Below are 12225 nucleotides of genomic sequence, written 5' to 3' on the forward strand. Positions count from 1 at the left end.
AGGAAATTCCAACCTGTCCTCTAAAAAGCAGACCAAACCTGCATGGGTTTATTCAGAAAGCTGACTTTCATTTAGTGCCTAGGCCTTGCAATTTGATTGATTCTTTTCATATTTAAAAAAAAAGAACTACTGCCAGAAATCCACCTCCTGCTTAAAGTGGTTACTTTAAAGCCAGCAGCACTTCTCAAAAAGTTTTTATAACAAAGTAGTTTAGCCACAATTGTTACTAACGTAAGAAGCAAGCCACCTTGTCATTTGTCACACAATACCCATGTTACCTGGTTGAAGTCTAGAAAGAAAGAAATAGGCTTTTTTGAGATTCTGCATATATATTTCTGCATCACCAGAGTCTGGATCATCTACTTTTCCCAAGCTCTTAGGGCAGTGGATGACTTCTCTGCCTTGACAGTGTTTTGAGTGCTTAAGAAGTTACGTGTACCTTGTGATGGGCAGCTGGAGCAGATGGCAGCAGAAGGGACCTAGATCAGGACCTGGGAGCAGAAGATGTGGGAGGAATGCTTTGATGCAGTGAAAACAAAAAGGCAACATTAGGTGACAACCTGGTAGATGGAGGCTGTGATAAGGACCGCAAAAGAATGGAGACCAAAATGAAAGAGGCCAAAGGAACAGGGGATCCAGTGGAACATGGTGGGGGGGAACAACCAAGACGACAGATTTAGGAAAGGGTGGTGGAAGTGAGAGAAAAGTAAGGACCATTGACACCAAAGCACTGCTGAGGAGCAAAGATATGCACAGAGGAAGGATTAAGAGGACGGAGTTTTATGAAAAATGAGCTTGAGACAGAAGGATAATTCTGCAAGTGAAAATATATTAGAGGAGAAAGGTCATGTAAAAATACAGTAGAACTATTTTTGTACTGCTCTTATCTTGTGTATTCTCAAAGCTGCAATTTTGAATCTTATTTTTTGTGCTCTTCAGCATCTCATGCCTGGCTGGCATGTGCTGCCTCTGCTGCACAGAGCTCACTGGCTGCCTAGCAACTGGCAAGGGGGTGCAGTGGGGTCCCTGGACCAGGCTCAGGGATGCGGCCCTGCCCCAAAAAATCCTGCTCCACAGGTGAGGCAGGAAGGAGCATATCCAATTGTTACAGCTGTGAGGAAAACCTTAAAAATATAAATTGGGAAAGGGGGCAAACAGAGATGCCTGCTAAAATGTAGTGAGCTTGAAAAATTGTCTCTGAGAAGTGGGAACAACTGCATTCATCTCTGCAATACTCGGACACCCCATGATGGTAACTGAAGTATCAATAAGGTTAATTATTCTGGTTCTTAAGTAAGGCTCTGCAGGCTAGATCTAAGCACAGGAAGACAACACAACTATGCAGCTTCTTGGCTGGCTACTTCTGATTTAGTGTAAGAAATACCAAAAAGGTTACTTTTGCTCCCAGAAAAAAAAAATTAAAAACAGATCCAAAGTATTAAGTATTCACATAACTTTGTCTTGGTACAGCCACACTGTAGTAAATACATCACTGAACTCACCAAAAATTTTCTTACAAGAACACGAGACTTGGTATTTGGCAGTACAGTTGAAGGGGCTGTACTGAAAAGCTCCCGTGTCCTCTGTGCTTCCAGCTTGCCTCCTCAGACCCCTCTCCCTTGCTATTGCACTGCCAGAAGTGCAGCTTAACAATGGAATCAGGAATTGATCCTGCTGAGAAACAGTTCAACAAACAGTAAAAGGTTATCTGGCAATCAACACTACCAAAGCAATTAATGTTCCCAAGTGAAAAAACAAAGACACTTGCCAATCCCTGCCTAGAAAAGGGAATAGACAGTTACAGAGCTACACAAATCACAGTGCAGGAGAAGTTGCTTTGATGCTGCTACTTCAATGCTAGTTTTTAGAGGTGCATTTAGAATTTCCAGTAATTTTTCACTGCCAGTCAAAAATGAGCCATGTCCCAGAAGGGCAGTATTGCCCCTAGAGACCATCATACCCGACTGAGGAGGAACGAATCTCAGACAGACAGTTGAGACACTGAGAGTTATATATGCATACTTTACTCTGGATGGGATCTCATTCAGGTGATTGCTTGGGTGGAGCTTGAAGAGCACCATTACTTTTTTTCCTCTACTAGTCCAGCTACTCCAGCCAGTGAAATTGTTGTTCCAGTCTCTCTTACACACCTGAAGTATCTTGAGTAAGCTAGCTAACTTTGATGCTTGCGTGGAGCAATGGGAAAGTGTGATAATTAAAAAACAAAACACAACAAAACAAAATAATAGAATAATTTCTAAAGAAAAACCCAGCAGATGCACACAAGAGTCTTCAGCAAAGGTGTCCAAGGTTTATTTCAGCAAAGCTCATGTCCAAGGTTTATTTCCTCTGGTTCTGCTAGATTTAGCCAGCACTTCCAGAGCTACCCAAAAGTCTCTGTGCTTCCAGGTGCTTTGGAATCACTTGGTGTAGTCACCATGCACACTCACGAAGCTAGTTTGGGTCTATTGTAGCTGAGTTAATAAACACTCCAAGAACCTCAGGCACGAGAAACACACTACAAAGACACTCTAGCGACCCTGCAGAGAGTCATTGGGAAAGCAGGACAAGCATGGGGCAGGAGCTAATTAGGCCTGCTGCTCTCATCAATTGATTGTGTCCACACCACAATTCCCACTGCATCTTGTGCTGCGTGGCCCTCGCAGAACTACTGCTGTGGTTTTATGGCACTAAATTAAAACGCCCTGCTGGAGCTGACACAGCTCAGCGTGGAGCCAGTTTGGGTGTTTCTGTACCTACCAGAGGTCTGTCTGCCCACAGGGCTGGGGTATCAGAGGAACCCGAAGGTCTCAGTGAGATGTCACAAGGTGGCGCCCTCTGACGCGGCCTTCCAAGCTCTTCTGGAGCTCACATCTTGAGGTGGAGTTGGTAATGGTTTTTTTGTTTGTGCAAGGCCTTTTGGGTCGAGATCCCATGCTGGGCAAGGGGCTGTAAACCCTCCTGGTGCCTCCGATCCAGCAGATGACAGTTTTGAGTGCTTGAGATGACAGTTTTCTGTAAGCCAGCACTACCCAGCTCAGCTTCTGTCCTGTCATCTGCCTGTAGGACAAGGTTGGCCCCAGAAGCAAAGCATAATCCATTTAGCAAACCACACACCACTGTTTTCTCTCACACTGAAAAAAACTGACTTGCAAGACCCAATGTATCTGCTGTCTATTGATACAGGGGCAGCAATAGCATTTTAAGACAAGTCAACAGCAGTTGTGCTACATTTGAGGATGTTAACAGCTTTCCTGAAGTCAGTCTTTGATCTGTAAGCAATTACAGACTCATCCAAACCAATGGGTTTTAGGCAATTTGCAGCCAGACTGAATAGAGGAATAGAATTTGTCTTTGTATCATGACAGCTGGAAACAAGGAGAAGCCAGCACACAAGGTGGTTTCTGATCACACTTGCTCTGGGACCCATTAGAAGCCTGTCTGTATGTGAAAAGTCTTACAGATTAAATGCAATTATTTTACATTAAAAGGGTGCTTGGAATCCAAAATAAAATGTTATCTTGGAAATTATATGATGTCCTAAAGAGAGTTATTGAAGATACGTGAAACAATTTTGCTAAGCTGCCAAATGAATTAACCATGAGAAAACAGAAATGTGGATGCATTTCTATCCAATAGCAAGTGCTGCAAATGTACCAGTTCCTTCCTCTACTACCCGAGACGGTGCTCTGTCTACCTGTTCCCAGCCAGAGTGTGGCAACTCCAGCTGCACAGAATTTTCCAGGTCCACCATTCTTTCCCAGCTCTCTGCCATTCATCCTCACTTCCATGGTTCTAGACCAAGATGCTGGACTTTGATGACCTCAGATAGGAAGGGAGATCTATTTTTCCTCTCTCCAACTTAGACTCATCAGCAGGTACACCAAAAGATCCTGACCAGAATGGTTTTTAGTGCTGCAAACCAAAGCTAGGCTCCCGAGTACATGCAAAATACCATGCAATTACAGAGAGATGAGGCACAGAGATGATTGCTCTTACTCCAATGTGTTTCAGAATATTTTTTTCTGAAATGTGCTGACTTCACTGCTGTGTGGGTTTCTCTGCACATCCTAAAATGCAAGAACTATTACCAGTTGTGTCTGTAACTGAGTACACACCGCACACAGTGCCAAGGCATGAATAACTGGACCTGGAAACAGCTTCTTCTGGGCCTGTTACTCATTGCAAAGGCAGGCTTGGACATCCCAGCATAGAAACCACCTGCTGCTATTGGCTTTTCTTCTGGTATGATCACAGAAACAGGAGTTTGTTTACAAAAAAACCAAAACCAAAACAACAACAAAAAAATCCCAACCAACCCAAACACATGCAAGAAAAATTGTACTAAATAATCACCAAACCCTTATCTTCCATAGCTTTGCAACAACCAGAGGAGGCCCTGAACAATGATTAACAACTGAGGTAAAAGAGCAGCAGGAATAATGTATTTACGTCAGCCAACCATTTAAGTCCTTCTTATGAAACTGAACCAGAAAAACGCTAAGTGACAATTATTATTTCAGGGGTGGGCTTCACGAAGACCTGAACAGCTTAGATTTTTTTATTTCCCCCTTCTGCTTGGAATAACCCCCGGAGGAGGCTAACTACCCCTAGCCACGATGCTCCTACCGTTTTACCAATTGTGCTGCCATAGAAATGTCTATCCTGATGGGAGGCCGGGAGGCTGGATAGCCAGGACCGCCCTTCCCTCCTAGAGCCTTTAGGCTTCTCCGGAAGAGAGGCGCTGCCTCAGGGCAGCACTGATGGGGCTTTTTTCGAGGGAGCTGCAAGAAGGACACAAGGCTCTTCCCTCATCCCCATGTGCCCAGAAGGACAGTCGATCGGCCCTTCTGCCGCCCTTCCCAGCGGACGGGCGACTCGCGATACCGCCCGGTACCGCCGATTCCTTAGGGTAGCCGTGGGCGGCGGCCATGAGGAGTGCCTGCCCTGCCCACCCCGCGCATGCGCCCTGGGCAGCACAGCGCTGCCTACAGCTCCCGGCTTGCTTTGCAGAGGGGCTGGGTTGTTCTTTTATTTTATTTTTTTTTTTTTTTACGGTTGTGGCTTTTTTTTTTTTCTTTGCTTTTTTTTTTTTTTTTTTTTTTTTTTTTTTTTTCCTCCTCTCAGAGGGGGAAGGATGGGTGGGGAAAGCGAGAGCTCACGAAAGCGAGGCGAGGAGGAATCCCACAATACCAGGCGGGTTGCAAGCCCGGTGGTGCCGCTGTCTCTTTAATGCAAGAGGAAGCGATGCGGAGGGGTGGAAAATGGCAGAGTTGCAGATGTTGCTAGAGGAGGAAATCCCTTCTGGCAAGCGGGCTCTGCTCGAGAGCTACCAGAACCTTACTCGAGTCGCCGACTACTGCGAAAACAACTACATCCAGGTGAGGGGCGCGGGGCAGCGCACCGGGGTCGGCGGTGGGGCGGGGAGGCTCAGCTGGGCTCGGCTCTCCGGTGCGGCCGGCGGGGCCGGAGCCGCCTGAGGGGCAGCGCGGCGCTCGGCTGCCCCTGCCCTAGCTCCCCACCCCACAGCCGTTTCCCCGGGTTTGCCTTTTCTTTCAACTTTTCCAACCGAACGCCTGGGCTTCCCTCCCCCCTGCTCCGGAGGGGAAGGGAGGGGGTTATTATGTCAGTCCGGCTGGGAGGGTGTGTCTTTTTTTTTTCTTTTCTTTCTTTTTTTTTTTTTTTTTCTTCCTCTATATTTATTTATTATGACTCACATCCCGGAGACCTGCCTGGTCCGGGGTGGGGGGTGAGCGGGGTGTGAGGGCCGATGAGCCTCTCCGTGTGGCCGGCTCAGACCCGGTATCTCAGGTTTCCCCCTGGCTTCCCGGCGGCGCGGCTCCCTGCGGGGGAAGCCGGCGGGCCCCGGGGCGGCGGTTGGTGACGGTTGCTGAGGCTCCGCGCCGAGCGCCTCCCGCGCCTCACGTGGAGCCGGGCGGCCCCTCCGCCAGAGCCGCGCCGGCAGCGCGGGGCCGCCATCCGCAGCGGCTCGGGGGGCGGAAGGGGCCCCGCACCCGGGTGACATCACGTAGTTCAGTCATCCCAGGGGATCCGCCGTGGGAGACGTGCGAGGGGTCCTCGCCGTCGGCGTGCGGCTCCCGGCGAGGCCGAGGGAACGGCGCTCTTGGCGGGGAGCGCGGAGGGTCCTGCGTCGCCGCGATGAGCCGTGTGCGGGGGCAGGAAGCTGCCGGCACTGCTGTGCGAGGCAGGGGTGGTGCTTCAAAATGGCAATCTGTGCCTCTCGTAGGCTTCGCAATTCCAGCACCCTACAGTAATGATTTCAGACTGGGTCTCCGGTGCTGGAGGAGGCTCCGTTGCTTGTAGCTTGTCTGCACCAGTCGGGGTGGATTTTTTTTCCCCAGCGAATGGCCAGCGCTTCTTGGCCTTGCTTAAGTCTACTTTGTAAAGCTGCTTCAAGCACAATTGAGTTTAATTATATTTGCAGCGCATAAATCTGTAAGTCTGTATATGTAGTCATAGTGGTGTGGATACAGAGCCATTCAGAGATCCACAAATTCGAAGTATTATCTTCTTTTTAGTAAAAAATTTGAAAGGGAAAAGCAAATAAACTCCACTTTATTTGCTAGACAGCTTTTAAAGCGAACTTGTTGAACCTAATGCTAGACTACCTCTGATGAGTGTTTAGCATACGTTAATAAATTCTCTGGCATCCATAGTTGTTGGTAGACTTACTGTTTTTAGCAATGAAGTAGCAAATTTGAAAACGCAGCTTCAGTAATATGAAGTACTTTTTAAAATAATCTCCTTGAATGAAAACTGCTCTAGCAAGCCATATTTTTAAGATTTTTTTTTTTTTTTTTTTTTTTTTTGGTGTGGTATCTGAGGTAGTATGAGTTAATGGCTATTTACTCTTCCGAGTTGTTGGCTCCACCCAAAAAAAGCTGCTGATAGAAATGCTTCAGAGAGGCGAGGTTCATTTGGTTTTTACTCATGGGAAATATGACAAATACATGAGCATGGTAATTGCTACACAAGTTTTGACCTGTCTCTTGCTTCTGACTTTTTCCCTATGTCAGAGAGTTACAGATTCTTCAGTTACATCATTTTCTTCAGAGTCTGAAAACTTGTCTTTTCTTCAAGCAAACAAACCAAAAAAACACAATACTTGAGGTAGCTCCCATCTGGTCACGGGATAGTTTTAAATTTTTTTTCTTTTTTTTTTTTTTCTTTTTTTAATTTGGTAGCTCGTTTTCACCTCAAATATCAAGGTCATCTGGATGTGGGATTGGTACAGTCTGTTTTATCTGCGTACAGCTGTGTTTACCTATTTTAAAAGGAAGCTGGAGTTGTAGAATTCCTAATGAGGACTTCTGCTGTAGCTTTGAGAAATGTATACTTTGCTTATATTGTATACACATTGTACATTTACTCAGTAAAAATGTCAAATATATTGATAAAATTGCATGGGTTTTTAATATGTGATGGAGTGGGGTTTTTTTAATCAGCACTTTATCCAAAGCCATCTGCTCTCCAGTTGGACTACTGAACAGATTATAGTCCAGTGCCTATGGTGGGGCCAGTGCAGGATTAGGCAGTATGACACAGGGCACTGGGTTATGAGATGTGGGAAGGAAGAGGCTTAACCATCACATAACATGAAGTTTGTGTTTCATGTAATTGAGCATTTTATAAAAAAATGTGGGCCAGAACAGATAACCTGGCCATGAAGTTTGTATTAAAATAGTTCAGAAGTAGCTATGCATTGTAACTCATTCTGCAGCATGTAACTGTTTCAGTCTGGCATCTTAGAGTTTGGATGGGCTTGAATTTAGAGAGTTTTCTCTCTGTGGGAAAGGTTATGTCCTTCTTAGTAAGAAAACTTTACTCTGTGCTATCACCCACTTTGCACTGTGGCACTGAGATGGAACTTCTGAACACTGCTGCTGGCAACTTAACTGTATGTGTAATAGCACTCAGATATTTATTCAGAACTCCTGATATTCTCAGTGTTATGTTTTATATTTTTTACTCACTTCAATAGGAAAGTAATTCCCATCCTCAATATTGGTATATTCAAGCTATAGGTATATTATTTGATCTGGAAACATACAAATCTCGTCTCTTACTCAGGGAATAGTTCTGATTTTAGTTGAGCTGATTTTTTCATTTTTTTTTCAAGAGAATTTGTCTTCGATATATTTTGGCTTTCCTTTAAAAGAAAAAAGGGAGGTGGTTGGAGGAGGGAACTGACCTGAATAGAACTTGGGTCCTTAGTTGTGAATGTAGTTCTGTTGACAGTAATCATCCTTGTACTGTAGCATTTAGGAAAGATGACAGCATTTGGGACTCTCAAATTGAAAAGCACTGTTCAGAGAAAGCTGGGAAGCAGTTTCATGCTAAGACAAATTGTGAATAAATTGGAATGTGAGGTAGTAATGCAATCTGCCCTGCAGACCCTGTGTGTTCTGGTTATCTAGAAGGTTTATCTGATAGGAAGAGAATTTGAGAGAAGCAGAAAAATAAGTTTCCAAGGAATATTTGTAGTGTCAGTAGTGCTGTACAGAGAATGGAGTTTGGTGGCAGTGTTGGGGGGATAGGAGAGAGAGGGAGACAGAAAAAAGGTAAAGGAAACCAAATGCAGATCTTCTAGAGATATTGTCTGATCAGTTTCCTGGCTGAATCTAATAATTTTCAGTTTTAATGAACTTGCTTACAATAACTACTAGATTATGAAGTATTAAAAATGACACCAGAACCCCACATCTCCAGTGTTACTGCACCTATGGCTTTGTTTTGAACACATTGAGTGGACTGGTTTAGTGCAGAGATGCCTCTCTGGTGCTGTGAAACACTGCTTACACCTCTCCCCTACTGTTTTATGTATCTGTAGGCAGATACATAGTTTTTGTCAGTCACTCTCCTTCTAGGCCACTTGGGAAGATTTATTTTTAATTTATTTTTTTTTAGCTCAAATATTATTTTAATACAACTATGAGAACCTCTAAATGAATAGCTTGGAATATGTACTACTTACGTAAATTGTAAATTCTGGTCTTGATGGTCTCTAGTGGGTTGATCTAGCAGCTTTAGGAAATAAGTTAAGTGAAAGACCTTTTAAGGAAGTAAGTTCTGTGTTGCCTAAATGTGTGGTTTTTTTGTTGTCATGTTATTTCCTTCTGTAGCCTCCAACTGGTAATGTGGAAGCTGAACGGTGAGTTAACAAACTGTTACGGTTAAAAGAGGCAAAAGCAGGGAAAGATTTCAGTTTATTTCCTTGTACAGAAAACTTGGTCTCTTACCAGCAGGTTGAAAAATAAGCTTATGGGGGTTCAGCAGAAATGTTGCATTCAAGAATTTCTACAAATGGTTATCTTCCAGTATGCATTAAGTAATCCTGTCTGTTTAATAGGAAGCACAGGACATGCAGCCTGTGCAGTAGATAGTATGTATTGGAAAGGAAATAACTTTTTTCATGGTGTTCATTTTTCCTTAAATGTTAGTAACTGATCTGACGCTTGGTTTAGTTGCCTGGTATTGGAAAGTGTCTTTGCTTAGTTCGGTACAAAGAAGTTCACACAGAATGCCTAATTCAGGAAATGACCTGCTTTAAAAGGATAAACTTTAATTGTCACTAATACACTGTGAGAACTTGCATGATTTTGTGTTCATAGCTTAATTAGTTTGTATTGCAAGTAAATACAATGATTTTCATTGCTAAATTTGGCAGAATTTACAAAAAAATTTAAGCAGCTTTCTTTGTGTAATACCAAATAGCTTGAGAGCATTAAGATAAAATATAGATGTACCATCCACTATCCTATGTAGATTTAAATCATATTTTTTAAGGAAAGATGTTAGCTTACATTTAAACACTGGGGTTTTTTTAAGGTAATTTTTAAGGTAATGCATAAGGCCTTACTACAAAAGGCACTGCCTGTTCTGTGTGCCTGGTTTAAAAAATAATAATAATAGTTCGGGTATAGGTGTGGTAGATTAGACTTGTAGCATAGGTCTTCTGTGCCAGTGTGTTGTCTGTGTTCTGGAAAATACTGATGGATGTTTAGCTTGAAAGCAGCAGTAAGACAATAGTGCAAGTTCACTGAATCAGCAAGTGTGTACCCTGTGTATACAGGAAACAGATCCTGCATGTCTGTTTTTTGTGCAGAGGAGGCAGATGATACAAGACAACCTTTTCCAAATTAGAAATATTTCTTTTAATTTCAGTATATTTGGTTTAAGAAGCCGGCAAATTATCAGCTTCTCTTCCTGATCCGTTTTCCATTGGCATTTCAGCAGATGATTGTGTCTGCACTGTGCAGCACCTTAATAGATTGAAGTAAAGTGGATTTGGGATAAGCTTTTACAGGTGTGTACTGCTTCTTCCACAAAAGGAGTGCTGCCTGCTCCTTTCTGTTTGCTCATGCCCTGGGAGGCAGGAGCTTGCAGGTTGTTGTCTGTGTATGTTAAGCATGATCCTTGCTCTCTGTGCTGTGCTCCTTGTGCTGAGCCCCGTGAAGTTGGAAGGAAGCAAGACATGAATGAGAGGGGAAAGTATCTAATGCTTACCTCCCTCCAGTTCTCTTGGAACTTGTTGCATTACATAGCTCTTACAGTAAAGAGAAAAGAGATGGGCCTTAAGGAGGGTTCATAAAGTGGATCACATTGTAATGAAGGTAGGAGTACAGGAGCAGGCTGTGTAAACCAGGAAGCATTGTACCTCAGGACAAAGTTCTTGACCTCTGAACACTCAAAAAAAAAAAAAAAAAAAAAAAAAGTAACTTTTCAATATCTTTGTTTAGTATTTTGAAGTGTCCTCATATTACAGAAACATAAATGGAGGCACAGAATTCATAACTGGCTTGTGGAAGGTCATATAGGGACATGTTGTCAGATTTGGGAACAGAACCTGATTGTTTGGACTCCTAGTACTGTGCACAAGGGTTTCCTCCTTGCAGCCCTCTCCCTCCTTTCTTAAATGCCTCTGTTATACTACAACACAGCAAGAAGTACATATTTGCAGAAATGCACAGACAGTGTTCACAGAGACTGCAATTAATCCCTTGGGAAAACATGCACCTACAATCATCATTGAACTCTTAGCAGCAATTACTTTTGAAGAGTTTTACATACGTCTTCTCAGAAGAACCTTGGGAATATAATTTTTGGCTTTGCAAACTTCTGTAGTTACATAAAGCTCACAGTACCCTCTGTCTGTGTGTTGATGGAGGCAGAGGCACAAGAAGATACCAGTCTCATTCCTGTTAGTGAAAGCAGTCTGTGTTTTGACAGTTGTGGAAACTGAAATCTTACTTATCTGCAGAACAACATAGTGTCAACTGTGTTTACAAAGAGTCTGATATAGCAAGACATCCTTGAGGGATAAGGGGGCATCTTTCTCTGCCTGTGTTCAGACCTTGATTAGTAAGTTGGAGTCAATAAAAGGATGGTTTGGTTTTTATTTGTTGTTAGTTGGTAGGAGATGAGTTGTGGGCCCTCAGTTACTCAGTGTCCGGGCTTGTTCATAATTAGCTGAGCATTCTTGCTTGCTCAACTATTTGTGTTACCCAGGATGGTGTTCTTCTGATGTTGCTCCTTCCACCTCTACCTTGCCTCCTCCAAATCTGAGCACTGATGACAGATGTGGATGGGCAGGTGGGCGGACTTGGTCACTGGGATCCTCCCTTTCCTCCACCCCTAACTAAGGGAAGTGTCTGCTGAATTTGTAGTAGTAGAAGAAGATGGTGTCTATAGGTGCCTTTCCTCCTTCATCTCCAGCCTGTCATCATGCCCTTTGGACTGTGCTGGAGGGGCTCAGTCAAGTGTTTCATCAGCTGAGGGCCAGGTTGTGAAACACAAGATACTGCACTTCTAACAGGTAGAATCCATATATTGTACAGCAAATAAAAAGCAGAAGACTTAAACTCCTCCTCTTAGTATTAGACAGAATGCCTTTTGTTTCCTTGGGTTAATTAATACGAGTGGAGATGCCACCTTTGTTTGAAACTGTGCAAATAGTGTTATTCATTACTTAAGCAAGTTCTTAATGCTGATAACAGGAGCCATTTACACTATCATAGAGTGTAGATTTGTTACTGTGATGGCAATATTCTAGAAGAATAGCAGGCAGGGACTCTGCAAGAGAATTTCACCTTGGAGCGAAACACAAGTGCAGCTTTTTCAGGTGCAGCTTGTTAACAGAGATTGAATTTTACATGAGATAAAACTGGTAGCCAGTCTGCTGGCTAAGCTGGCAAAACAAGGTAG

At 43.6% G+C, this 12225-nt stretch overlaps 1 protein-coding gene across 15 annotated transcripts in view; it reads left to right on the forward strand.

Moving 5' to 3' along the window:
- The first annotated feature begins 5074 nt into the window (after positions 1 to 5074).
- The window catches only part of ABI1 (abl interactor 1), a 75426-nt gene continuing 68275 nt past the window's right edge, over positions 5075 to 12225 (forward strand). For 12 of the 15 annotated variants that reach the window (XM_071734974.1, XM_071734977.1, XM_071734981.1 and 9 more), the window contains exon 1: positions 5090 to 5381. In XM_071734974.1, coding sequence (XP_071591075.1) covers positions 5265 to 5381 — 117 coding nt within the window. In that variant the 5' untranslated portion in view covers positions 5090 to 5264. Of the gene's footprint in view, positions 5382 to 12225 lie in introns of all 15 variants that reach the window. The other 3 variants (XM_071734986.1, XM_071734987.1, XM_071734976.1) reach the window with 2 other exon arrangements.

Source organism: Heliangelus exortis, chromosome 2, assembly GCF_036169615.1.
Source record: "Heliangelus exortis chromosome 2, bHelExo1.hap1, whole genome shotgun sequence".
Lineage (NCBI taxonomy): Eukaryota > Metazoa > Chordata > Aves > Apodiformes > Trochilidae > Heliangelus > Heliangelus exortis.